We start from the raw sequence: 25,897 nt of genomic DNA on the forward strand, positions 1-25,897 counted from the left end.
ACAAACAGGAAGACGATGTTTCCTCCTGAGGAAAAGCACCAAATGCATCTTCAAAAAAAGAGTCAAGATGCCTCCATTGGGTTGAAACGCATCTTGATGTTGCAGCAAAAGATTTGGAGCCACATTACTGACATGCAACGCACACTGAAGTCTAAACTTACACCTCTCACAATAACAAGTGTGCAGAGAGAGACAAACATGACGGACTGGAGTCATGCTTCTCCATTTATCTCCTGTTGGTAGGCGGGTTTGTAACGGAGACAAACAGAAGTATCCACTTACACTTATTAAACATGAATAAAAGAGACGACGTGCACGTTCACATCTCAACCAATCTCTCACACTGGCCCTGTGTATTTATAGTGCGCATGTAAAGCGAGCAATTCAACCCGAAATACAAGCTGCTGTGTTCCAACTTCATGCAAAAACAGTTCTGTACAAAGACGACAACAACCAGACTGACCAAACATCTCCCAAGCGTCCCGTTCCATGGGCTGCAAGAAAGCAAACCTGAAGGAAGGAGCAGGACATCCTCAGATATACGATGCAAGCAGAGAACATCAAGAAGAAGCTCCGCGTCGGCATCGTCAGCACATGAAACCTTCTTCTATACATTTGGGCTTTTGAGAGCGTCTCGTCGTTAAAAGAATCTTGGTTATAACATCGTATGTTTTGTATTCATGGTCATTACCGTGTGTCTTGTAAATCTGCAGCATCCAGAACACGTTAACGCCTCGTTTTCAATGTAAACACACAGTTGTGTTTTAAACTCCTGCATGACACATTGAAGTCTTTTCATTTCGAGTGAATCCACAGTTTTACTGAGATATTATGCAACAGGCCGACAGCTTTAGAAATGCTAGAACACCAGCATGTTGTGAGTTATGATGATCTTTAACTGAATGCCATGTTGCTGTGTAGCAGAATAGAAAGAGGGTCACATGCCCTTTACTCTGTTACTATTGAAGAAAAACATCAATATAACTGCCGATTGCAAACCTTTACACAAACAGCAATGTGGTGACTTGTATTCTAACAGTCGTGCTCTCTTACCTGTGTCTCTCATTCTAACTTCCTCCCACAGCTCACAGGTAGCAAACACTGACCGAGTCCCCGTAAACCAGTCTAAACCCGGCCGCCCTCTGAGGGAGATAAGTTTCACCGCTAAGATTAGACGACTTCCTCAGATGACAGCCAACCGATCCGTGTCCTATAAGAGGAAGCAGGACTTTAGGCTGTTCGGGGGGGGGGGGGGGGGGGGGGGGGGGGGGGGGGGGGCGACCCCTCCGCTGGGCCTCCAGGTGAAGAGCACGGGCGACCTAATGCGGTTAAGAACCTGTCGTCACTCCGTCGGCCTCGAGCGGACCTTCAACCCAACGTGGTTTGAGGAGCAGCGAGCGAGGCCGACGACGGAAAAGCCTTTTCATGAGCGGTGAAATATTAACCAACGCTGCAGCTGAAGGTGAAGATGAAGATGAAGGCAGAGAGGAAACAGGAAGCAACGAGCACTACATATTCACCCGACACGTCACCTGGGACCACACCAGAGAAGTCATGTTAATCTATCAGGAGCAATGTTTAGCAACACATTTGAACAATAAGTAACCGATTTAATCATCCTGATACTCAATCGGTGGAAGAACAAGTATTTCAGTAAAAGAGGTGACATCACAAGATATAAACACGAGGAAAATCTGCCAATTTTCCACCTTATCTTTACTTATCAAAGATAAGTTTACAGTGTGAGTCGTTGCTGATGGAGTGCATCAGTGCTACTTTAGATTTGGTAGCTTTGGGGCACAATGTCGCTGATAAACGTCCTCACGACATCTCACAACGAGAGCGCAGAGGATGTCGAGACCGGACGACGACAGGTGGAGCTTTTGCACAAATTGCCCAACAACAACAACAACAACAACAACAACAACAACAACACCCCCGACAGAGTGCGGCATGAGTGCATTACCATGCATGAAGTTGTCCTCGCTGGGACAGAGGTGTGCTGGAGACACTCCTCAAAATCTGGGATAAGATAAACTGGGAAAGAAAACTAAATTATATTCTGAACAAATCACGATTGCTACTTGTTGGAACAGTGGAAATGCTAAACAAGGCTCGAGCTTTATTTAGTTTCTATCCAGTTTGAATGAAGTGTGTTTAATGAGTTAACGAGGCTTTGAGCCTCAGTCTGGTGCAAGAGAGAGAAGCTTAAATTCAGAAGCAAGAATATTTGATTCGTTGAGTTTATAGTTTGTTTAGCAATCGGCGCTGAGCTTTCTCTAAACAGCAGAGACTGAAGTTATTCTTCAGTGAACATCCACATGAAAAGGTGGCGAATAAAAGAAGAAAAGTAATTTCAGCAAAAAGTACTCAAAGTATCAAAAGTGAAAGTACGTGTTGGTTAGAATGAGCTCATGAGGCCATTATTATTATTATTATTATTATTATTATTATTATTATTATTATTGGAACATCAACATGTAAACAGTGGAAGTGTTCAATCGAGTGCTCTTAGTGGACAGTCAGGTCCAACGAGCCGTCATGTGACCTCAATTAGGTGAAACATTTCCAAAACAATGTAGCGAAGGCAATGAGGGGAAACACGTAGTTAAGTTGCTCCCATCTTCATCATATCAGCGGATTAGATGCTATACCTCCTGCTAAAATGCATTTAGATCATTTTATTTTCTCACAAAGTGACTAAACAGACAAAGATAATTGCGGTCATCGATAAGAATCGTGAGGAGTGAAATGCACCAAATGTTATTTTCCTCCAACAAAGAGGTAAAGTTATGTAACTGCTAATATCTGATACAGCAACAAGAAGCCTTGGTGAGGACACGCATATTAAAACACACATTTAAATGAACTCCAAACAACTAGTAAGGGTTATCGTTCTTAAGAGGCTTTAAATCCTTTAACCAAGTGTGATCAGAGTACTTTTTACTCACTGAAGCTTAAAACATTATTCAATAGCTCTGCTTACTGCTGTAGTATCAGAGACGAAGATTAGAAAGTAGTCGCTTCAAAGCATTTACAGGAGAAACCAATCTGTCCCTAAGGCCTTAAACTTAAACATCTACAAGTTAAGACATAAAACACTCACCATGATCCGTGTTTAACCGAACAGACAAACAGATTTAAAAGTATCCTGATGTGATCCGAGTACGACTCACCGGCGTGAAGAACACAAAGAGCAGCGACGCGACGCGAGCCGACAAACCGGAACAACTCGTTCTGTTCCTCAGCTGTTGCATAAATATGACAAGAGCTGCAGGTCAACGGATTTACAGTCACTCAGGTTCCTCTTCACTGAGAGGCGTGTGTGTGTGTGTGTGTGTGTGTGTGTGTGTGTGTGTGTGTGTGTGTGTGTGTGTGTGTGTGTGTGTGTGTGTGTGTGTGTGTGTGTGTGTGTGTGTGTGTGTGTGTGTGTGTGTGTGTGTGTGTGTGTGTTCAAAAAGGAAGCCGATTAAATGATCTGCTGTGATTTGATCAGAGATCATCATTTAGAGGTAAATGTCCTGCAGTCTGTGAACCGATCACTTGACTAAACAGTCGATTAAATAATAAAGAAAACAATCATCCGATGAATTGATCGCTGCAGCTCTATATATATATATATATATATATATATATATATATATATATATATATATATATACACTGAAGGAAAGTGACTGAACGAAGACGGAAGGGGCAAAGTAAGTAATTTAGCAAATCAAGAAAATAAATACTTTACTAGTTCCTACAATTTTATAATTAGCAAACACTCATTTTGAATTTTGGTGAGAACAAATTACTTATTTCGCCCCCAATACCCGCCTTCATTGAAGTCTTCTTCAAGTTCAAAGCTGCATTTAAAGTGTGGAGCGGTGAGATCAAGAGGTTAAGTTTTTTGCCACTTGTTTGGGAAATAAACTTAAAAAAGGAGAAGTGGAATTCTGGAAGTTGCTAAAGTTCATTAATGTTTCTTAAAAACAAAACCAGGTCAAAACAAGTCAATCAATCAGTGTTGTTATTGTGAAACAGGCCTGAATGCCACGCAGCGCGTCTCGACCCGTCCGTGTGCCACATAAAGGACCGATTACAGTCCCGACAGGATGTGGTGCGACGGTTCACTTTTTCCGCTGTGAAGACGACACAAAGCTCGGCTTCTGTAAACTTGTGTGTCAACAGTACACAGCTTGAGAAGTTAAAGAGAGGGCCGTAAAGGTTCACAAACCCGCTGCGCTGAATATTCAACAGGCTGCTTTTTCCCCTAATAAAAAACAGAGGCAACCGGTTTAATGGAGGGAAAAAGCCTCCGGTGGAAACCAGGAGATTGTTTTATTCAGAGCTTCAGAAAAAGGGCACGAAAACACGAACTGTGTGCAGCAGCGTGTGAAACATTCGATCTTCCTGAGGATAATCGACACGAGTGTGCCCAGGTGGTTTCTCTAAAGAGGAGCATCTCTGTAACAATAGAAGATAAAATACTGTATATTTATGTGCTTCCGTGCGTCGGCGTAACTGAACGACGAGCGGAGGCTACTTGTCGTCTCAGCTCTGCGTCTGGCCCTCATTAAGAAATGCCTTTGAAGCTTTTGCAGAACGAACGAACGAACCGCCGGACGCCTCAGCGCCTGCTGACGTTCACCGCCGATCGGCAGCGCTGTAGCCGGCGGCGTTGACCCCCAGCTTGTGCTGTCCGAACCGTTCGCTTCCCCTTTGATGTCCTACGTGAGTCCTGCTGAGTTCAGCCGGCCTCAAAGCCTTTCAATTATCCCAGCGAGGAGGGAGGAACTTACAGGAATGAGAAAGAAAAAAAGGATTTTTTTTTGTCTTCCTTACTTACTGCTTTTACTGTCCGGAGAACAAAGTCACAAGGTCAGAGGAGGAGAAGAAGAAAACACTTCCAGCTACTTCTAAGTGGATAAAACGTAAAGACGTCCCATCAAAACTACTTGTACCCTACGTAGAATATTCATGAAGAACGAGACAAAGACTCTAAAGTCATGCTAGCAGCTCCGTGAGGCTGTACTTCGGCACAGCGGTGCGTTAAAGTAAATGCTAATGGTACCATGCTAACACGCGGATGTTAAGCAGGTATAATGTTTGTAATATTTAGCTTATTAACCTGCTAATATTTGTTGATTAGCACTGAACACAAAGTACAGCGGAGGCTCATGGGAATGCCAATACTTTTGCAGGTATTTGTCCACATGTCAGCGCTAGAATTAAAGATAAGGTAGCGCCAGGGTTCTTACAATTCATCCTCTGGGGAACATGAATATCTGCACCAAATGTCACGTCAATCCATCCGATAGTTGTTGAGACTTTTTCACTCAAAACTACACCTCAAGCTCCCCAATGGTGCTGGAGGAAAACATACCGAAGTCAGTAAGATTCATCCTCTGGAGAACATGAACGTCTGCACAAAACTTCCCGACAAATCAAATATTTGTTGTAATATTTGTTTGATATTTCGGGCTGCATGCTGATCCTGAGAGCTACGCTGCTAACACGGCTATAAACAGTGAAGTAATAGATCAAAGATCGGGGACATTATTAAGGAGGCATGTGCCATAAAATGAAGTTGTTAACGTGATATTTAGAGCACGGAGATTCGTTAATGTTCAACCTAACGAACTGTCGACGTTGGGAACTTACTGAGAATAGTTACCGTGCAGGTTATAAATAGATTTGTTCTTTCCTCTACTCTTAATACTGCATTTAACAGAAACGTGCATAAACAACTGACCTGTATCTGCAGTAACTGAAACATTAACAACAAAAGTACATCTCGCACTCAGAATATTGAAAAACAAATCACCGTACCTTTACCAACAGGTTCACTGAGCCGCTCTCAGTCAGAAACTTTTAAATAACTAATGAATAAAAACCGGCGCTCCCGAAAGAACCGACAGCACAGTCGTCCGTAAAGTTAGCGGGTGAGTCAACCGTCTGTCGGTCCTGTTGCTGTGTAATCACACATGGAGTTATTCCTGGTGCTATCACTTTCCACTCTTCTATTCTTCCTCTACTGCAGCCGCAGCGCACGAGGATAAACACGGCATTGGGAGAACGACAAGCTCAATTATGGAAATCAAAGAACACACACACACACACACACACACACACACACACACACACACACACACACACACACACCCGTCATTATCTTCATTCCTCTGTCTGACTATTTGTGACCTCGTTACATCTCTTTCAGAGGACTTGTTCAGTTCATTTCCAGGAAAAAAAGAAGCTTGAAAATGATTCTTTGTCGAAACAAACTTGTAAAGCGGAGTATCGGAGGATAAAATAACTTCTGAGACGAGGATTCAAAATTACAGAGTGACATTTAGGACCATCTGTCAAGAGGAATGCAGAGATATCCAAATCCAGCCGAGTCTACAGTCTACAGCATGTTGTACTCGTATTGAAAAACGTAAGTGCACAGGGAGGAGTATTAGTGAGAACCTAACAGACGTAAAAAGACAACAGCACTAACGTCTATCTGCGGTGACCAAACACCACATTTACTCAGACAAACTACAGCGAAGTTTGGAAACGACGGCAGTCCTTTGTTCACAGTTGCATTTTAAATAAATAGACTTCACATATCTGAGAAGCAGAGGTTCGTGTCCCTTATAAATTAATGTAAAAAGCAAAACAAAAGAGCAAATGTGCAGGTTTAACGGGACTCCGCCTCCATCTTTAAACAACTGAAACCAAGACTTCAGAAGAATACAAAAAGGACTTTTGGAAGAGTAACTTTTTTTAGGGAATCTTTGTGCATATTCTTTAAGGTCGTAGTCACGATCACCCTGAAGCGATTCATCCTGCTGGATGACAGCGTCTGGCTCTACAGCACCGAGCTCCACCGAAGATTTATAACTGAGATTTACGACTTCTGGCTGCAGCTAAAAAAGGAGCCAATCAGCTGCTTCTGGGCAACTTTTCTGACACCCAGTTCCAACCAGTTTCTCATCTTTTATTGGGTCAATTCTGATTTATCCCTCAGCTTGTTTGAGGTAATAACAATTAATTGCAAAAGAACAAAACAAGTGCAATGTATCTGTGCCAGTACTGGTTTTTTTTGGATCAGAAGGATCATTCTCAGCCAAACCAGCTTAAACTGAATCATTAACTGTAGTTTGCAATTTAAAAATGGTTGCATACCGCTTTGTTCATTGAGGTAATGATCAATCAAAAGGGCTGTTTCTAGTTGCGTCACTCACTGTTCCTCAAATACCCGACTATAAAGAGGAAGGGATGAGTTTCCCCCTTTACTCCAGAGACTGTGAGGTACATCATTAATCGGCCTGTTCAGCTCACTGCAGCGTGAAGTTGCCATGAGCAGCGATTCAGGACTCACAACCTCCAGAACGCAGTAACTCTTCACAACACTGCCCCCTGGAGGAAACACACGGATCTGATCCTCTGTGGATAAAAAACATCTAGTAACTGCAAAATGCTCCAATGCATCTTAAAAGTCTGTGTCCTGCTGTGAAGATGTTCTTATTTCATTGATTGACCTGTTGAGTCAATAAAATGCAGACACATGTTACCAGAGCCCAGGATGACGTCTTCAAAACGCTTCTTTTATCCAACAAAAAAAAAGGTCTAAAATCCAGAAATAATCCATTTAAGATCATCAGTAATAAATTCTGATATTAGAGAAACTGGTTTGGCATTTTCCACCATAGTGACTGATGTAATAAAGAAGCTCAAATTTCCTACATTTTCTATTTCAGCGTCCTTAACATGAAAATGATCTAGGCCTTTTGAACTTTTCCCATCATCCTCTCCAAGAGTTACTTGTTCAGTCCTGTTCGGAGCACTTTAAAGCTTCCACCGTTTCCCTCTCTTTACCCCCCCCCCCCCCCCCCCCTCCCTCCACTGTCCGGCCTGCACTTGACCAAGGACAGGCTGGAGCCTCTTGTTTGTTTAGCTCTTGAGTGGAGTCACTAAGGCGGAGGAGTGGAGCCATGGGCGGGTGAAAAACACCAACCACCCACCGGCCTCCATGCAGGAGGAGACCCTCCCTCCTCAGCGGGGCACCACGAGTCTCTGCAGGTTCACTATTATCACTATTATGTTGCATCCACATGGAATCAGGCAGATGGACGACGCCTTCTTAACAGTACGGGAAAAACTAAAGTTATTCTGTATCGTTATTATTCTTTCCATGAATGATGCTTAAAAATGCAGCTTTCTCTTAATAGTCTATTGCAAACTTAAGCAACTGTCTTTGTGTGTGAGGAGTTGTGTAACATCAGGTTGTAAATTGCAAAAAGTTTAAATATTTAAACTTTTGGACTGACCACCGTTACCAGTATTCTCTGACGGCTTCACCTCATTTTACAGTCCTGCTCTCGTCCCAAAAAACATCTACACATTTATGTTTTTTTATGTACACATTATATCATACACACCTATTTTCCACATACTTGTGTACATACTAGTCCAGTCTATAGACTCTACTCCCCACCTGTATTTGTCCAGCTTAGTCGTTCATGTTCTCAGCTGTTATGCACGTTTGTGTGTCAGCACATGAAGAGCAAAGTAAAAACAAGAGTCAAATTCCGTGTGTGTGTGTGTGTGTGTGTGTGTGTGTGTGTGTGTGTGTGTGTGTGTGTGTGTGTGTGTGTGTGTGTGTGTGTGTGTGTGTGTGTGTGTGTGTGAACAATAACGTTGATTCTGACTGACATGTTGTATATCGTACTTTCTACATCTTCACCGACTACGTTTACACACTAATGTCCCTAATGTTATTCACGATGTGACAATAATCTGGATTTCATGAGCCATGTAAACGGCATAATCTTAATTTTTTTAAAAAAGTAAAAAAGAAAAGTTAAAAAAAAAAAAAAAAAAAAAAAAAAAAAAAAAAAAGGAGAAACTTTGGCCAATAAGAAAAAAGAGAAATGCTGCCACTTGTTCCTATTTGTATCTTCATCTAAAAAAAATACAAGAGCTTTGCTTTAAACGAAGTCTCCAGATTGAGCTCCATCTCCGGTGAGAGGCCGTCGCTGCCAGAAGCGTTCACGTCTGTTGTCCGCTCTCTCAAAGAGGCATTGTGGGAGAAATTCCCCGTTTTAAGCGCTCCATGTTTGCTTTTGTGCCAAGTGAGCTCACTCGACTGACCTTTTGGAGACGGACCAGCGAGGTCCAGCGCTGCGTTTCTCCTCCGACAGCAGCCAGACAATGAACAACAAGCTAATTAAACCGATGACGGCATGAAGGCGGCTCCGCCACCAAAACTTTAACAAATTACAAAGAACTGAAGCTAAAGCCACAAAAAAAAACACTGACCAACATTTTTACTTTAAAAAAAGAAGAGGATTCTCCATCTCTGAGTTCTCACAATGCCCCAAAATATGCTTGGGGTTCAAATGTAATCAACTCTTCTGTGCAGTATAACAGTTCCTATGCCTATGAGTTTAATTTATTTTATAAAAATTGGAAAACAATGGAATATCTATTGCACTTCTGTCCATCCCGATAGGAAATAATGATGGAAATGTTTTACCCTCAAATACTGTATTTAAAAGGGTTTTTTTGGGAGTTTTTCCTGTTCCGGGACGAAATGATGTCATGTGTTCATATTGTAAAGCCCTCTGAGGCAAAATTTGTAATTTTGGGCTATACAAAAATAAATTTAATTGAACATCCAACATTTTCCAAGTGTAACAAAAAACGTGCTTCATTTATTGAACCATTTCAGTTTGAAATGGTTCATGTAGAACAAAGTTTTGATGAAACGTCACAAAGCTTCTATTTGGTTTCTTTTTCAAACAGAAGCGTTTGTCACACGTGATGTGTTCAAGGACCGTCGGAAAGATGAAAATCTGACGATTATGTTGTCGTATTTACAGCTCGTCTATAATAAACATGTGGTTTTGCCGATTGTCCAAAGAACAGTCAAGTGTTTCTGGGTTTGGGAGGGTTAAATATATTCTGTGTTTGATGACAGCGCTGATCGACAGCTCATGTCTGGAACACCAGCAGCCCGGATGGTGGAACACAAATATGTCAGGAATGTTTTTAGAGCCGGACAAACCTCGTCTGTCACGATTAGGCGGTTTGTTTTGTTCGGCTCGCCATAAACACTTGAACCAATTATGTTGTTAATGAGTCACGGGCTGCGCTGGATTCCTGCCAAACTGAGGCGGTGCTGGAGGAGTAACACGAACGTATAGAGACCCATCGTGATGAAACGCTGCATAGACGTGACGGAGGCCTTTTAAATGAGGACACGGCCTTTTAAAGAGAGTTGTCACGCGAGCACGCCACCGGATATCCTGCCACCAATTGTGTGTGTCAGCATTTAATTACTCCAAATGTGGTGAATTTGAATGTTTGCAATAAACTGAAGGATGAAGTGTTCCTTCCTGTGTTGAGAAAATCCTCCTACTTCTTGAGCTAATTAAACTCTTTAAAAAGCCTTTTGGATCAGCTGGAAAATGCATCGTCACAAAGCTGAAAACTGTTTTTCTTTTTAGAGATGAAACGATAAACAGGATGATCTTATAGAATATGAAGCACTGCTGTAGATTAAACTATCAAACAGGATATAAAGGAGTTAAAATGAACAACCATAAACATCTACACATGAATGCAGCATGATACGTATGTAGAAACATCACACATCATAGTAAAACACTGAAGGGGAACATTATACTGCACAATGAATACTTTTACTTACTTATAGTGAGACATACTAATACTTTAGTACATTCAGCAGAGAATACAGCATGTTTAACGGTGTGGTATCAGTACTTTTACTAAAGTAAAGGTTTATCTTAATACTTCTTCCACCACCGACTTTCTGAAATTCACACGTTCACCGTTGATGAGTGTAAAAACACTGAAGAGGAATGAGTTTCTTTCTGGGAAAAGATACGAAAGAAACTGAAGAGATAAAGAGTTTTCAGGGTCGCAGTAACTTTGGCCACACACACACACACACACACACACACACACACACACACACACACACACACACACACACACACACACACACACACACACACACACACACACACACACACACACACACACACACACACACACACACACCTTTCGCCGTTTCCTACTTCGTCTTCACTCTCTTTTCTCCAGGTGACTTGTATCTGACGCTCTACTTTGGGTCAGAGCAGCAACGTTACAGGAGGAAGTATGATTTATATGTGATCTTCATGCCTCTTTAAAACCACTCTGGTCTTTTTTATTGTGATGTAAAAACAATCTCCCACGGAGGAAGGAGTGACCGCCACGTTAAAAATGACATAAATTGACTTAAGTTTCTCTGGAGATATCTTTCTAAATCAATCAGCGCTCCCACCAGAGCCAGCGTTCCCTCTCTCGGGGCTGCAGGCCCAGCTGGTCCACGGTCCAGGTCCTGGGAACAAAAACACCACACCTGCCAGCCTCGGGGGGGGGGGGGGGCTTAGAACCACATGATGAGCGGGAAACAGCCTCCGAAAGATAAAGATCCCCCCCCCCATTTCATCCAGATCATTTAATGGCTTCTGAGAGCGGTTGTTGGTCCAATCAATTGATTAAAATCTCATGATTGAATGTCTTCAATAGGCCTGAAGGCAGCAGCTGACTGTGGGACCAACAGGTGAGCGATACGCGTACGTGGTTCTGAATTTCTGCATATAAAATATGTCAACAAAATGAAAAGTGCAACTCTTGCCGTCCAGGAACATGAAATACACAATCGAGTGCCACTTCCTGGTGCGACTGCCCCTTTATCCTGTCATTATTACGCAATTATGATATTTGCTGCCGTGTCTGTTGTGGTCGGGCGTTCTGTACGCCTCAGGAGAAACGCATCAGATTTAAGATAAAGTTAAATATATTCACGTCCATCTGTTGAGCCCCCCCCCCCCGATGCTGGCCTGGCTTTTGTGGTTTGCTCTCAGCTGGCCTCATTGTTTATCAATGGTGAAGGTCAGGACCGCACTGCTTAATGTGGTGCCATCAGATTAACTGGCCTCAGTGTGCTTTATCAACAGGCATATCACGCATGCTAATCTGAGAGACGCGTCGTCGGGACGCCCGCGATGATAAAGCAAACCGCAGCGATTAAGAGTTCGTTTGAGAAAATCCATAAAAAAGGTCACACCAACGAATTTCAGTGGAAAGAAAAGAGGCCAAATGAGGTGACGGTGGCACCAAAACGCTCAATTTACTCCTAATTTATTCACAATTTTCCCTCTATGAAAAGCTTTTCAATGACATTAAGCACTTCCAGAGGCAGCACCCCGAAGGAGACGGACTGAAGGACGGACTGGAGCATGTGAAGAGAAAAGAAAGGAGACGAGAGGAAGGAAAGGAGGGAGGGAGGGATGGAGTGATGACTAATCCCATTAGGATTGTTCCACCGAGAGAAGGGGAGATAAAAAGGTGTGTGTGTGTGTGTGTGTGTGTGTGTCTTCTCTCCATGCTAGCATCCTCATTGACAGCGCTCAAAGCTGTCCACACGCCAATTTGTTCCCCAAATTTGAAAGTCTAATTTATTCCCACGAGGGGGAAGCAACGAGGAAATATAAGAACAAAAGAGAGAGCGAGAGGAACGGGATAGGAGCTGGTGACACGCACAACTTCAGCCACCAGAGCACCAAAACCACGACCCACAAACGATAAAACACAACAAAGTCTCACTTTACCACGTGAATACCAAGACTTTCTGCTAACACATCTAGTGTTAAAACACTTGGTGAATAGAAAACAATCCGTATAAAAGTAGTCTTAAAGTGGGAAAGAAAAATGACAGAATACAAACATGACCAGACGTCATGTTGCAGCCTTTGTTACTTGGCAGTTTCTGGATGTTTCATGCTGCTGTACATTTCAAAAAACAGGGACTAACACCCATCAGCACACGTGGGAGAAACACTGCATCACCTCACACTCAACCCTCTGAGAGCTGAGGCAGCCCGACCGACGCTTCAGGCAGTTTGTCCGAAGGACGACGACAACAGAACTCCTTTCTTCAGCCGGTAGACGTCGTTAAAAAACAGCAAATGGCAGCAGAGCTACGACAGGTGAGGATGTTTCACACGTACCGAACGTGTGTTTACACACTTTACACAACGATGAAATGTCATGAAATGTCACGTTGAAAGCAGTCGGGCCAGAACTAAGCAACACTGGAGCCAACTCTCTCATATCAGAGCTTAAAAAGTCTAAAATATGAAAACATTTGCGGTGAGAAATGAGCAACACAGGAACAGATTACTGATGGTGTTTGACGGGAGGTCACCAGCAGTGATTGACAGCTGCGTTAAGAGACTCCTCGGCTCTGATTGGTTGTTTCTCTTCGGGCGCGGTGGAATCTTGCTCTTTGAGAACTTAAAGGTTTATTTAATATCTTTGGTTTTAAACTGTTGGTGGGACAAAAACTAAACATTTGAAGATGTCACCTTGTGTTCTGGGAAATTTAAATGGACATTTGTTTAAGCTTAAATCAATTAATTGAAAAAAACCTGACAAGAACGAAAACAATTAGAGCTACGACATTTAATTAATCATTCAAGTTATTTTTCTGGTTTCTCAGCCACACACACACACACACACACACACACACACCTTGTGTACAAATCTCACTGCAGTATTTCAGTCTTCAGTTCCCAGAGGAAGCTGCATGAACTGTGGGACTAACGGAGGACTTCCGTGTCATCCTTTTCATTATCTCGGTCTCAGCTCGCGGTCACGAGGTCAGAGGCTACGAAAACAGTAGCATGCCTTCATACGTATAATGCAACGCATTGTATTGTGTTGGTAAGGGGGGGGGGGGGGGGGGGTTCTTCCCAGTGGGAGTCATCCTGGTGGACAATAGCAGCAACATTCCTCTGGAAACACTGTGGCATTATGGCTGCCGGGAGGATCCCCACCTCCACCAACACCAAGGGATTAACTCCCGGGGGATTCTGGGAATTTTTCACTGTCACCTTTTGGGAATGATTCAGAATAATTCAGCATCACTTCTATCTCCCAAAAAAAAACAAAAAAACTCATGTTTTGACAGCTGAAATATTCCAAACACTTTAAGAATTGGCCATTTATTTTGTGAAGTGAAAACTTAAGCAGCAGATCAACATTATATTAGCTTTAGTAGCCAGCCGGACAACAAATCACTGCAATAATGGAAGAAGGTTTACAGACCTGCACGGAAAATGACTCTGTATACAAAACAGCACGTGTGACTGATGCACTCAAAACAAAAGGAGGTTGAAGTTCAGTAGAGGTTTCATCTTACTGAGAGCAGTCGGGAGGATTTAAGCGATACAAAGTGTGTGTTTAGTCCGTTCATATTCAGGTTTGGTGTGAAGCCTTGTAATCAAACATCTAATACGTTTCTTCCTCTTCATTTGAGGATCAAAAACTCAGTTTTAAAGTTCAAACACATCTTCTAAAACTTGTCTTGATCACCTTGATGAGTCTACACCTCGACTGTGAATTCTAGCGTCGCTCTCCGGCTCTAATAAACAGACGAACTGCCCAGAAGGCGCCGTGTCCATGAACAAATATTGACTTGAGAGGTGACCCGTGCTCTGCTATTATTTCAGCGATGTCGGGGGGGAGAGGAACATTATCAGCATCAGCCGGTGGAGACCGAGAGGTTTTGGTGGCAGATGTCACCGAATATGCAAAACAGCGAGACGAGAGAGGAAGGGGACGGGGAGCTGTGTCAACAATGAACAACAGATAATAAAACACAGACTAGCGTAGTTTATCGTATCTGGAAACATTATAACCGCCGAGCCTGTTTATGTTTAAAATGTCCTCTAAACATGAGCTCATTGGAAAAGTGATCCTCATCTCCTCTGCAACTCCAAAATATTGAATTAATTAATTAATTATGCAGGGTTTTAATTTCCAGACCAGTCAGGCGGAGACACCACCACATACCGTGTTCTCGACAACTCAGGTGTTAAACTTTCACGAGCCCGTTAAACTGGTACAGCGTGATGAAACGTGTGACCGCAGGGATAACTGCAGCTTTTTAAGTGTCGCATTGTTTAACCGTCGGCAGACAGCAGTGAACACTTTCCAGTTCGTAAAAAGGAAACTTCTCACGAAAAAGTGAATCAATCGCTGGAGACCGACGGCATCCCGTCGTTCTGGTGACGGTAGAACATTCCCGACAACGCTAACGGATGTTTTGTTCATCACAGAGTCTTTAGCAGAAGTCAATCATGGCTTCCCAGCTGGTTTTCACAGGATCCCGTTAGAGCAAACGGTTTGTATTGGGGGCGGATATTTAAATGAGACATGTAGAATAAACCAATTAATGAAATATCAGTTTTAAGCTTCCATTTGGTTGCTTTTTCTGCCAAATGACGGTTGGAAATCCTGACAATAATGACGGTTTCTACAGCTTAAGGCTATGATAAACACTGCATTTTTGGAGATTGTTTAAAGAAAACATGCTGTTCAATCCCGGGTTAAACATATATTTCCCTGTTAAATAACTGTATTTACCTGAAAACAGAAAACCCTGGACTAATAACTTGTTGTGATCGAGCTAAAAAAGTCCCACGCTATTGAAAAAAACGCTATTAATGGAAAACTATTAAAAAAGAGCATCCAGAATAACTTCTCGTCCTTCGATCAGACGCCCGGCAGAGGAGGCGACCTCGGGCTCTACACTCAGACGAGGAACACGAGGATCGGCCGGTAAACCTGTGGACGGCGTCGCCATGGAAAACTGAAACCCGAGCGAGCGAGCGGGGCCCCATTGTCAAGACGACTTCACCGCCGCACGCAGGAGGAGGATTAAAAACGTCACAGCACCGTGGACGTCCTCCACGCCACCGACAGCAGCAGCAAGACGTTAAAGTGATCACATAAAAAGTATAAATCGTTACACATTCACTCAATCCATCTGTGCACTGATTACAGAACACACACAAGTGTTTTCTCACTGTAATTAACGTGGGATGCTGAAATGTGGCCTCCTGTATATTAAAAAACGCTCCCCATGTGGTGCGCTGCCTTCATGTGCACAGAAGCTTTAACCGCAGCAGATAAGATCAATGGCGTCACCGGGGAGCCAATCTCCACTGTCAACAAAGCGCCGCCGACCGCAACAGGAAGTAATTTACTGCCGCAGTTTAACAGTTTACTGAGAAAACGCCCGACCTCCTCCTCCTCCTTCTTCTTTCCACAAGGCATGTGGCCACAGACGGGTTTTTATGAAAAACCTTTAACTCTTAAAAGAGTGTCGTCTTCACCTGACTGGAGGACCGGTCACGTGACCAGTGGAAAGATATTTAAAAGTCTGTCTCACGCCTTCATGTCACAATATAAAGACTTGTTAAAACAGCTTAAAGGGTGCATCGTGATGCATTTCACGGTGAACGGATGTTACCTTCCTCCCAATGAAAAGAAAGAAATTAGGACCACCTGTGTTGTCCTTCCACAAGGACGTAGCACGTCTTCCCCAGTCGTCCGCTTGCAATTGCAGTTAATCTGATACAACATGGCCACCAGCACAACCCGGTACGCACCGTTAGCATCGTCACTGTGAGCCTTTCAGCACGCCGACGTTAGCATTTAGCTCAAAGCGGAACATGTGGACGTGATCGTGATCAGCCGTGTGTTAAAATGCAACTTTTCAACAGAGTATTAAAAGGCGACACATCGGTCTTTATCTGGGTTCGTCAATATTAGGGATGAGGAATCACCAGAGGCCAGACAACACTCTCATTATCGGTTCATCTAACTTCAATTATTTTCATCTCAGCAAAAATGTGTTCGTCAGTCAAGCAGACATCTTGTTTGGACCAACTTCCTGCCGATCCCGCTGACTTTAAAATAAAAGATAAAACTCAGCACCATCTAGTGGACTGAAAAACCAAAGAGTTTAATTTGTCTTTGCAGTATTAATAGCCACGTAAATATCAGGATACAATGCTGAATCGATCTTCTTCCAACTTCTAGTCGGTTTACTTCTCGTGTGATGAACCGGTCACTGGATTGTTGTCTAAGTTGCAGTTCAACCAGACTTTATGAATAATAACGAGCATGAAAAGGAGGCATCTTGTAGTTTATAATTCTCAGCCACAACATATGAATTTGTATAAATTGGGAGCCTCAACCAGCCTGGAGGTAAGAACGGTTGGATGTTTACTGGGAATGTGTAGAGCAGCAGCTGTAGACACAACAAACACCTCTCAACCCCCAAAACCCCAAAACCCCGACCAGACCCTCGAACCAGTTCTCTCAAACACAAGTTTGGAGTCGTTCCATTTAACAAACTAGTATAGTGAGGAAAAGTCTGCAGAAAAAGACATGCATGTTCATAATCTTAGCAGTAAATGCCTGTTTCCTGTGATCCCTGGAGGTTTATCTTCTGCATGGAGAGAAGAGTACAATGCTGCGTTTATTAGCGTCACAGATTACGCAAATTATAAAAGAAAAGATATTAATTTGACCCGCCGACGCTGGTAAATGTGCAGCTCTCACAATAAAGACATCTACAGAAAACAATGCAACAGTTGTATCAGCAACTGTGGCCGTAGAAGTCTTAACTGGCACTCACCTTCTCACCTTCCTCGCGTCTTTAAAACGTCTCAAAGTTATCGGGTGCATTTCAACACGGACAGCTTCCCCAGAACGACCAGAGAGCGCAATGAGGGATTAACACGGAGACGTCACCCGACGCCGTCTCACATGGTCGGAGGACGAGCCAATCACGACGCGGCCGCTCGGACACCAAACACACACACACACACACACACACACACACACGCGCACACACACACGCATTGTAACCTGACAATAGCAGCCAGAGAGGGAGGCTGTAACATGAGCAGCCTGGTGGCTCTCTGGGCTTCTCTCAGCCGTAAACAGAGGCATCCCTGGCTGCTCTGTCTGTGGTGTGCAGAGGATAAAGGAAGTGTGGAAGAATTGGGGTGTGTGTGTGTGTGTGTGTGTGTGTGTGTGTGTGTGTGTGTGTGTGTGTGTGGGGGGGGGGGGGCGTTTCCAATGGCCCTTGGGTTAAAAAGAGTTTCTTGTTAAAGTACCTCTCATTAAAGTGATCCTCCACACAACATCTATCTGTTAAGAATGAAACACGCCGCCCTCACGGCTCAAGTGTAGTTGCATTTACAGTGAACCGTTTTCACGATTAATCGTTGGTTAATTAAAAATCGCCCGCTTGTTTCAGCTCTAATAGAATCAACAGAAAGATTCTTTAAAAAGGAATAGCTCAACATTTTTGGGCAAAAACACTTCCCCCGCTTTCTTTCCCAGTGTGATATAACAACATCGATATCAGAATGCGTTTGTCAAGATTAGCGATAAGCTAACTAAGTGAGACGAATGTTGTGTGTTTGCCCCGTGCATAACCAGTCAGGAGTCGTGTTGTAGTATTTCTGGGTGGACAGTGACTTCCTGAGGGCTGGTTGTTGCAGCGAGGTCGAAGGTTTGAGACCTAAACCGACATAATGAAGAGGCAATAATTACCTGCAGAGTCTTGTGTTTCGTTTACAGAATAAATCAGTTAAGAGTTGACATGCACAGGGACGAAGGTATTCAAACAAAGCACATCAGAAAACGTGATCGTATCACAATATAATAAATTACAGGTATCCACCGTAACTGATGAGAATACAAACGATCCGTAACTTCTCTGTGAAGAAGTTAATTACAAAACTTTTCAAAGTCACCTTTTAATCCCAAAGAAGGTGTGATACTCTAAAGACAGGCTTTACGTGGAGCGACAGTGTCTACTATCTTAATTAAAGACCCACAGATCCTCCTATAAAAAGGCTCAGAACCGTGCAAAGTCTGTCAAACTTTTAGTCAAAAGGCTCAAAAGACAGACAGGTCTGCGCAACTTTTCAAAAGAAGAAATATCAAAAACCTCCAGCTTGGAAATGAGAAGTTGAATTCATAGATTTGGTGGCATCTAGCAGCGCGGTTCCAGATTGCAGCAACATCAGCTGCCAAATGAAAAACCCAGTAACGCCGTCGCCTCGCTCAGGTAACGGACGGATACGTTTGGGACTCTCTTGCTGTGTTTAGACCGGCTGGTAAACAAGGCCAGCAGGCCGGTTAGCGCTCTCGATAAGTGTCGAGTTCTGCCTAAATTCAAAAAATCAGACTTCCTTCTCGTGGAATGCTTCAACTCGACAGACGCGGTCTGAGCACGCCTGCATAGCTGAGGGATTATCACAGTATCAGTTGAGCCCTGGATTCACTTCGCACCTGCCTCGTCCTGCTTAACGTACGAGAAACAAGGCGGGAACTTTCACGCCTCCCTCGTTCACTCTCCTTTCGTTCAACGAGTCGTTCAGGAGGGATACAGACGAGCTGCTTCTCCTCAAGTGACACAAGACAACCACAGGCTGTTTGGTAAATACAAAATTCCTGATTTCTATCACGTCTGCAGCACTTCAGAGCCTCTGAGGTCACTCTGTAGAGCGGTCTCGTTAGGATAAACGGAGCAGCGACGACAAGACCGCTGGTTTGATCCCAGTGTGACAGATGATACTCTAAACCCTTCAGCAAGGCAGCAACTCCATCACCTGACGCAGCTGGTCCCTGATCCTCACCTCGGTACAAAATGCACAATTTCTGCACCGCAGGAATTCACTCAAACACATCAAACACCATTAAACACTGATGGAAAAAATGCCATTCAGTGACATATTTCTTCAATCTGGCCAAAGCAGTTTATAATAACTCTGGCTGCATGTTCAATCCCTATAACAGTGAGAGGAATTATCTACACGGCATTTGTTGTAATGACTGAATATAGTCACCCACGTGCAATGGAATGGCTTTTATGTTAGAAAACAATGTTTCTGGACAACAATGTGTGTGTTCTTGTGTGTTGTGTAGCTGTTAATTGGGTCTAAATCGAGCACAAGTCGATCAGTAAAACCACAAACGGAGCAAACGCCTCATGGCAACACATACTGATCCTCTTTAAGTTCTTAATCATCTCAATGACAAAAAGAAAGAACAGCAGATATCAATGACAATATAAAACATGGTATATTTTATGTATATTTTGACCTAATTTTTCTTGATTCTACCTTAAAGTAATTCATTGTGTTTGTGCTTTTATCTATAACGCGTTTTGTACAAATAGTAAAATATTCTAAAAAGGGCTCAGCACCTGAACGTTACGTCACTAAATGTAAAAAGTGCGTTTCCAAAACAAAGTTGTAGTATTGCAAATAAAAGTAATCTTGAAAGCAGAAGTGTTGCATGAGTTTATACTTGTCTCCATGCACCTCTCTACACTACATATTAGCCAACAGATCACCATCAACAGAGACTTCTAGAGACTTTAGCTACTGAAGAACAGTGAGAATCCTCCGTGTTTTCCTCCGAGCGGTCAAAGATAAGCGAGCGGTTTGAGGCTCTTTCTCTTCTGCCACTCCTCCTCCCTTTGTGGTCGGATATCAAAACAATCATTCACAGCGAGCCTCGTTCTCTTCACGCGGTGTGTAATTAATTCAATTTGCAGGATCAACCCGAGATCATGAAGGAGTAAAAGTACAAGCACGGTTCACATCGACCCTCCTTCATGAAAGATCTGCACGACTCACTAAATGTTCAGTTGCATCCAGATGAAGATATGAAAAGTATTTTGTGTTCACATGTTGGATAAACCACAAGCCAGAGAGAGTGAGTGAGCGTTTACCAGCCAGTGTTTATGAACGGTGAGTCAACATATCTACTACTCAAACACCTCATAGGTGTTAATAAAGGCAGCAGGTTTGCAGAAGTTGGAGAAACAAACAGAAACTCAGCTGAGAGACCAGGAAAAAAAATTAAATCCTCATTTAAACTCAATTAATTTGCAAATGTCAACTATCCCTCCGGATCGCCTCCGATCCAGAGAGCACATGCTGACCGAGAGGAGGCCCGAATGAAAGAAAAGGGATTAACATACCAGGAAACAAAACGTCTTTGTGAAACACACTTCAAGGTTTAGCCGGGGTTAATCCCAGCTACACACAAATACCTTCACCGCAACAATTTGCCTCCCGACAGAAATCTCTCACACACACACACACACACAAGTTGAAGCCTGCAGGAGTCAATCATCTAACAATCCTCCAGACGGTTAGCTGGAAACATATCCAGGTCACACAGAGGGAACATATCACTCCAGAATATTCTGATATTTGATGCAGCATTTCACAAGCCAAAGGGAAACGGTAGTTTGAAGGAACACTTCTTAAGAGTCGTATAGTATTTCACCTACGAGTATCTTTAAGGATCATATTCTAAAGTCTACACGATGAAATAACTTCACTGTTTTTAAATCAGTTTAACCTGAAGGTGGCACCAGAAACTGACATATCGTTACCAAAATAAAAGGGTTTCATTAAAAAAGGGATATGTTCAACATTTTGGGGAATACACTTATTTGGTTTCTTGCTCAGGTGTTAGAGGAGAGGATTCATACCACTGTACGCCAAATATGATGCTACGGCCACCAGCCAGCTAACTTAGCTTAGCATAAAGAATGGAAACGAGGGGAAACCGCTAGCCTGATTCTGTCCAATGGTAACAATATCCACCTCTGCGATGTTTGTCATTTTATTTTGTTAATTTAATGGTCTGCCTCCGAAGAACTAGAGCCACTCCCCCAAAAAAAATCATTATGAACGTAAACATAAACAACAAACATGAATGTTAATACGTGATCAGTGAGGGCAGGAACAAGGCGAAACCCGGCCGATAACACAAACGTCTCCAAATCCATCTCTGACTCTGTTAATCCTCTGAACTCCAACAAGCTCTGCCAGAGCTTTGATCGCACTAATAAGGACTTCCTAGCAAATGTGCAAACAATGCGAGGTTGTGGCCTGGCAGCTGCCCCAGGACATCTTTTAGGAGGATTCCCCCCCGAGGCCTGACTTTTCTTTTCTTTTTGTGTGTTTTTATTAGTCCTCCGTGTGAAATGTGCTGCGCTGGCCTTGTTGTTTTAGATCTCACAGGTTGATGCCTACAGGCTACTTAACGTGATTTATAATCTAATCTCACACATCTCACTAAACCCATGTAGCTTTCATCAAATATGCACCTTTTTCCTCTTCAGTTCTCAGCGAGGTTTGGCTTTTGCACGGGAGCTCTAACTGTTTCGTTTCAGTGGATCTACAAAGTAGGTTTGATCTCGTAATAACAGGGCCGTCCCCGGGGCTCATGTAGGTCTTCATCCCACACTTACAGCTCTGAGCAGCTGTAACAACTCCCTTCACCTCCACACTCAAACACCCACACCAGTAAGGAGTAAAAAGAACGTGTTCTTCAAAATGAAACACTATTCTAAGCTGCAAAACATCCAAGAGGGGAACAAATGGGACAGAAGCATGCACAGATGTTTTGACCGAGACTTAAAATTACAACTCGGCTCCCCCTCGACGTCAAATTACAGAGAAAACACCGAGGCTGGTGCTCCACACAAACACTGTACAGCTGCAGGAACAGCAGAGCCAGATTTGATGTGCGAGCCGCTCAGACGGAGCAGTGGGGTGGAAGTCAGTTCCTCTAAAACAAACACAGGAGGGATGGGAGTCATAATCACAGGGAGGTGGAGGTTAGGGGGAGGGGAGGGGGGGAGGATGGGGGGGAGGGAGGCCCAGCTTTGATCATGTGGACAGAAGGGTCGTCTCACTGAGGTGTTAATTGAGAGACCTCTGCCATATGTCCACAAAAAGGGCCGACGGACCGACCCTGCTGAGACCCGGAGCGCCTCTAAGCCCGATGTACCACCCGACGCCAGGCTGTGCTTCCCCCCCCCGACCCGCTAACGCGTCAGTGGGAGACCGCTGAGAGGCTGAGGAATGCTCCGGCTGCTGATGGAGGACACGCACAATGTACAGATTTAACACTAAGCTGGTTTACAGGCTGGCCAACCAGCTCAGTCTAACGTCAGTGAAACAAGCAAGAGGCCCACACACACACACACACACACACACACACACTAACGTCTATGCATTCATCAGGTAACCTGAACAGAGCATTAAGTCGAAGGTATTGGAATAAAATACTCTCCTTAAGGGGAAGTGAGAAGCATCTTAGTCATACCATTAACGTAATTAATACCTACGTTTAGATTTAAAAAACAGATGGATGAAGCCAGAAAAAGCCTATTTCAGAAAAGGGATTATTGAAATGATGTTATCTGCAGATGTGGTTAAAAACAAAACATTTTCCATGTGTTGTTTTCACGTTACGAGTCTGAACAGATTGACCTTGAAGGCAGCACAAAATAAGCCCGAGCTGCTGGCTGCAGTGTCCAAAACACACGTTTGGGCTCCACTGCAGTGTTCTACTGTTATGACATTTACAGCCTAGATTTAAGTTCAGCACAGAACAAGGCCAATATGCATTAACGGCTCGTTCATTAAGTGCACTTAGCTAATGTACAATGAAGACCATCCTCATGCAGATCTAGCTGAAACTGGGATAAATGGGCGTTAATGTTATGGTCGTCTTGGAGCCCTACATGTTTGTGTGAAGTATTAGGTGCCGTTTAGACTTTCCTACATGAAGTTTAAAACTCTAGTGACTGAATTGGTGCGTCTGATGACTTTTATAGATCTGGAAATTAACAGATTAAGTTTAGGAGAATGCGCTATATGTGTTGGTAACCAGCGTTGGATTCAGACTGCAGATCAATGTTATACAAGAAAAAACAACTGTTTAAAAGAACATTGAATTATAATAGAGTTAAACACCTGGAAAAATCATGAAAGTAGTTTATAGAAAATATGATATTTTCCCCAAATCGACAGCACAAAGGATCACCAGGTTCATTGAAGCCCACAGCTGGTTGGTACTTTAATGTCTGAAGGAATGCTTTGTCAGGTCTCCTTCCATGAAAGCACGGTTTGTAATCTGTATTCTTGTTATACCCAAGTGTAGAAAAGTGGACTCGGGGATGTGCCAAAAAGTGCCGCACTGGAAGCCGAAGAATTTCATTAAACAGATGTCACAGAGCTCATATTCTTCGCTTTGACGTATCAATTCAGTGCTTCATCTATAAAAGAAAAAACCTGTGCGCCCTGCAGAAGATGAAGAGCCCTTTATTTGACCCCCCCCCCCCCAGCACAATAGGGACCACCACCCTGGTCTATATCCCCACCATTCTTCTCCCAAAACGCTTCAGCAGAGCTTTCATCTGCCTGCGTCAACCTCTGGCAGGAAGAAAATAGGTATAGTGGCACTCAAACCAGAAGAATGAACTCTGAGGTGTGGTTTGGAGGCTGCATATGACCAACAGCACTGTATGAAGCATGTCAAAGTCCCTTTCAATAGACTTCAATAAAAGACACAATGGAAGAGAGTAGAGTTATATGAATAATGTGCTTTTTAGGAGCTTGGGGTGAGGGTGTTTGGGGGCCTGTAAATCTGTGGTGGAACCTGATTTAAGCTGTTAAATGCATGGCATGCATGAGTCAGTACGGGTCATATAATGGGAAGGGATTACTGAAACCCAAGGAGAGGTGGGTCAGTGTCTGAAAAACTGTTTTAAAAGTTAAATCTCTAATGAATAAACAAGACTTTTACGCACCACATGGAGCTCAAAGTTCAACTCCCATACATGCAGCTTTGTGAGATATACTTCCATGACACCTTTCTGGCGGAAACAAGTTCCGTTTGTTTGTGCGGTAAAAAAATAATAATAATTAAAATCCCCCCACCAGATTACCTCAACGAGCGTGTGCAACAAACACCGTATGACTTTAAACATAATCCTGCTTAACCAGCAGCGCTTCATGGGATTGTCTGGTCTGGTCGCTGCAGGACCACCTGACCCACAACCATGCAACATGCAGAGTTATATATACACATATATATATATATATATATATATATATATATATATATATATATATATATATATATATATATATATATATATATATACACATATATATATATATGTGTATATATATATATATATATATATATATATATATATATATACACCGTATGCATGCTTTTATACGCACAAAAACACCATCAAACGCTTAAATACTATATGAAGTAAATATATCAGAAGCTCTGTGCGACTGCAACGCGTTAACTCACCCGACGCCAAGCGTCTCCTCGAGCTGTTTTTTTTGGGACTTGAATGCAACTCCTCCTCGCTGTTAACTGGTTGTGCTCGGAGGTTTACTTGTTGGAGGGTAAATCGTCCGGTTGAAGTAGAAACCTAACTTTAAGGTTATACTTTAGCCCCGTGGCACACGTCCCGTCTGCACCACCACCACCACCAGCAGCCTCTTTGTACTTGTCCGCCGTAGCAGCAGCAGCGATTAACTGATTCCGCGGTCATGCGCAGTAGCTTCCCAGGAGAAGCTCAGTCCGCTCAGTGTGCTATGACGCTCAGGTGTAACGTCAGTTTACCTGCTCGCTAGGTTGGGCCTACTTTTTTAACTGTCCTAGCTACACCGGGCTAAATAACCGGACTATTTACTCTGTAGCCTTCATGGGGGAAAAGTTGAAGCAGTTTTTACTTCTATGCTAGCTTAAAACGAGCTGCCATTGCTTTTTAATTAACTAATTTAAGAACTATTTTAACTGCCGCTGGTTGATGTAATTCGACACTTTAACCTTTAGAAAGGTGTCCAGAGTTAGACTGACCACATTAATAACCAAAGATAACAGTCATTGTTAATTAAAATGCAGGCATAGTGTAACATCTGTTAACTTGGGAATCTTAGTTATAGGTAATACACCCGTTTATCTTCCACGCAACAATATAGTTCCTGTAACGTCTAACGTATCTTAAATGGGGCGGTTTTCGTTTGGCGCATTAATATGAATGTTTGTTAATTGTTTCCTGCGTCACAGAAGTGCAAGTGAAACTTTGTTTTTGGCTCATTTTAACAGTTTTATGAGATAAATAACCCTTAAAAGA

The 25,897-nt window shown here is 43.0% G+C and overlaps 1 protein-coding gene across 4 annotated transcripts in view; it reads right to left on the reverse strand.

Annotated features, from left to right (window-relative positions):
• The window catches only part of kank1a (KN motif and ankyrin repeat domains 1a), a 46,810-nt gene extending 21,562 nt beyond the window's left edge, over positions 1 to 25,248 (reverse strand). The window contains exons 1-2 of one of the 4 annotated variants that reach the window (XM_079161217.1): positions 1,054 to 1,116; positions 464 to 510 (exon numbers count right to left, since the gene is read on the reverse strand). In XM_079161217.1, the coding sequence (XP_079017343.1) occupies positions 464 to 491 (28 nt within the window). In that variant the 5' untranslated portion in view covers positions 492 to 510; positions 1,054 to 1,116. Of the gene's footprint in view, positions 1 to 463; positions 511 to 1,053; positions 1,117 to 3,106; positions 3,192 to 25,065 lie in introns of those variants that run through there. The other 3 variants (XM_079161216.1, XM_079161215.1, XM_079161218.1) reach the window with 3 other exon arrangements.
• Positions 25,249 to 25,897: the final 649 nt, after the last annotated feature.

The sequence above is a fragment of the Pholis gunnellus genome (assembly GCF_910591455.1).
Source record: "Pholis gunnellus genome assembly, chromosome: 6".
In the NCBI taxonomy this organism is placed as follows: domain Eukaryota; kingdom Metazoa; phylum Chordata; class Actinopteri; order Perciformes; family Pholidae; genus Pholis; species Pholis gunnellus.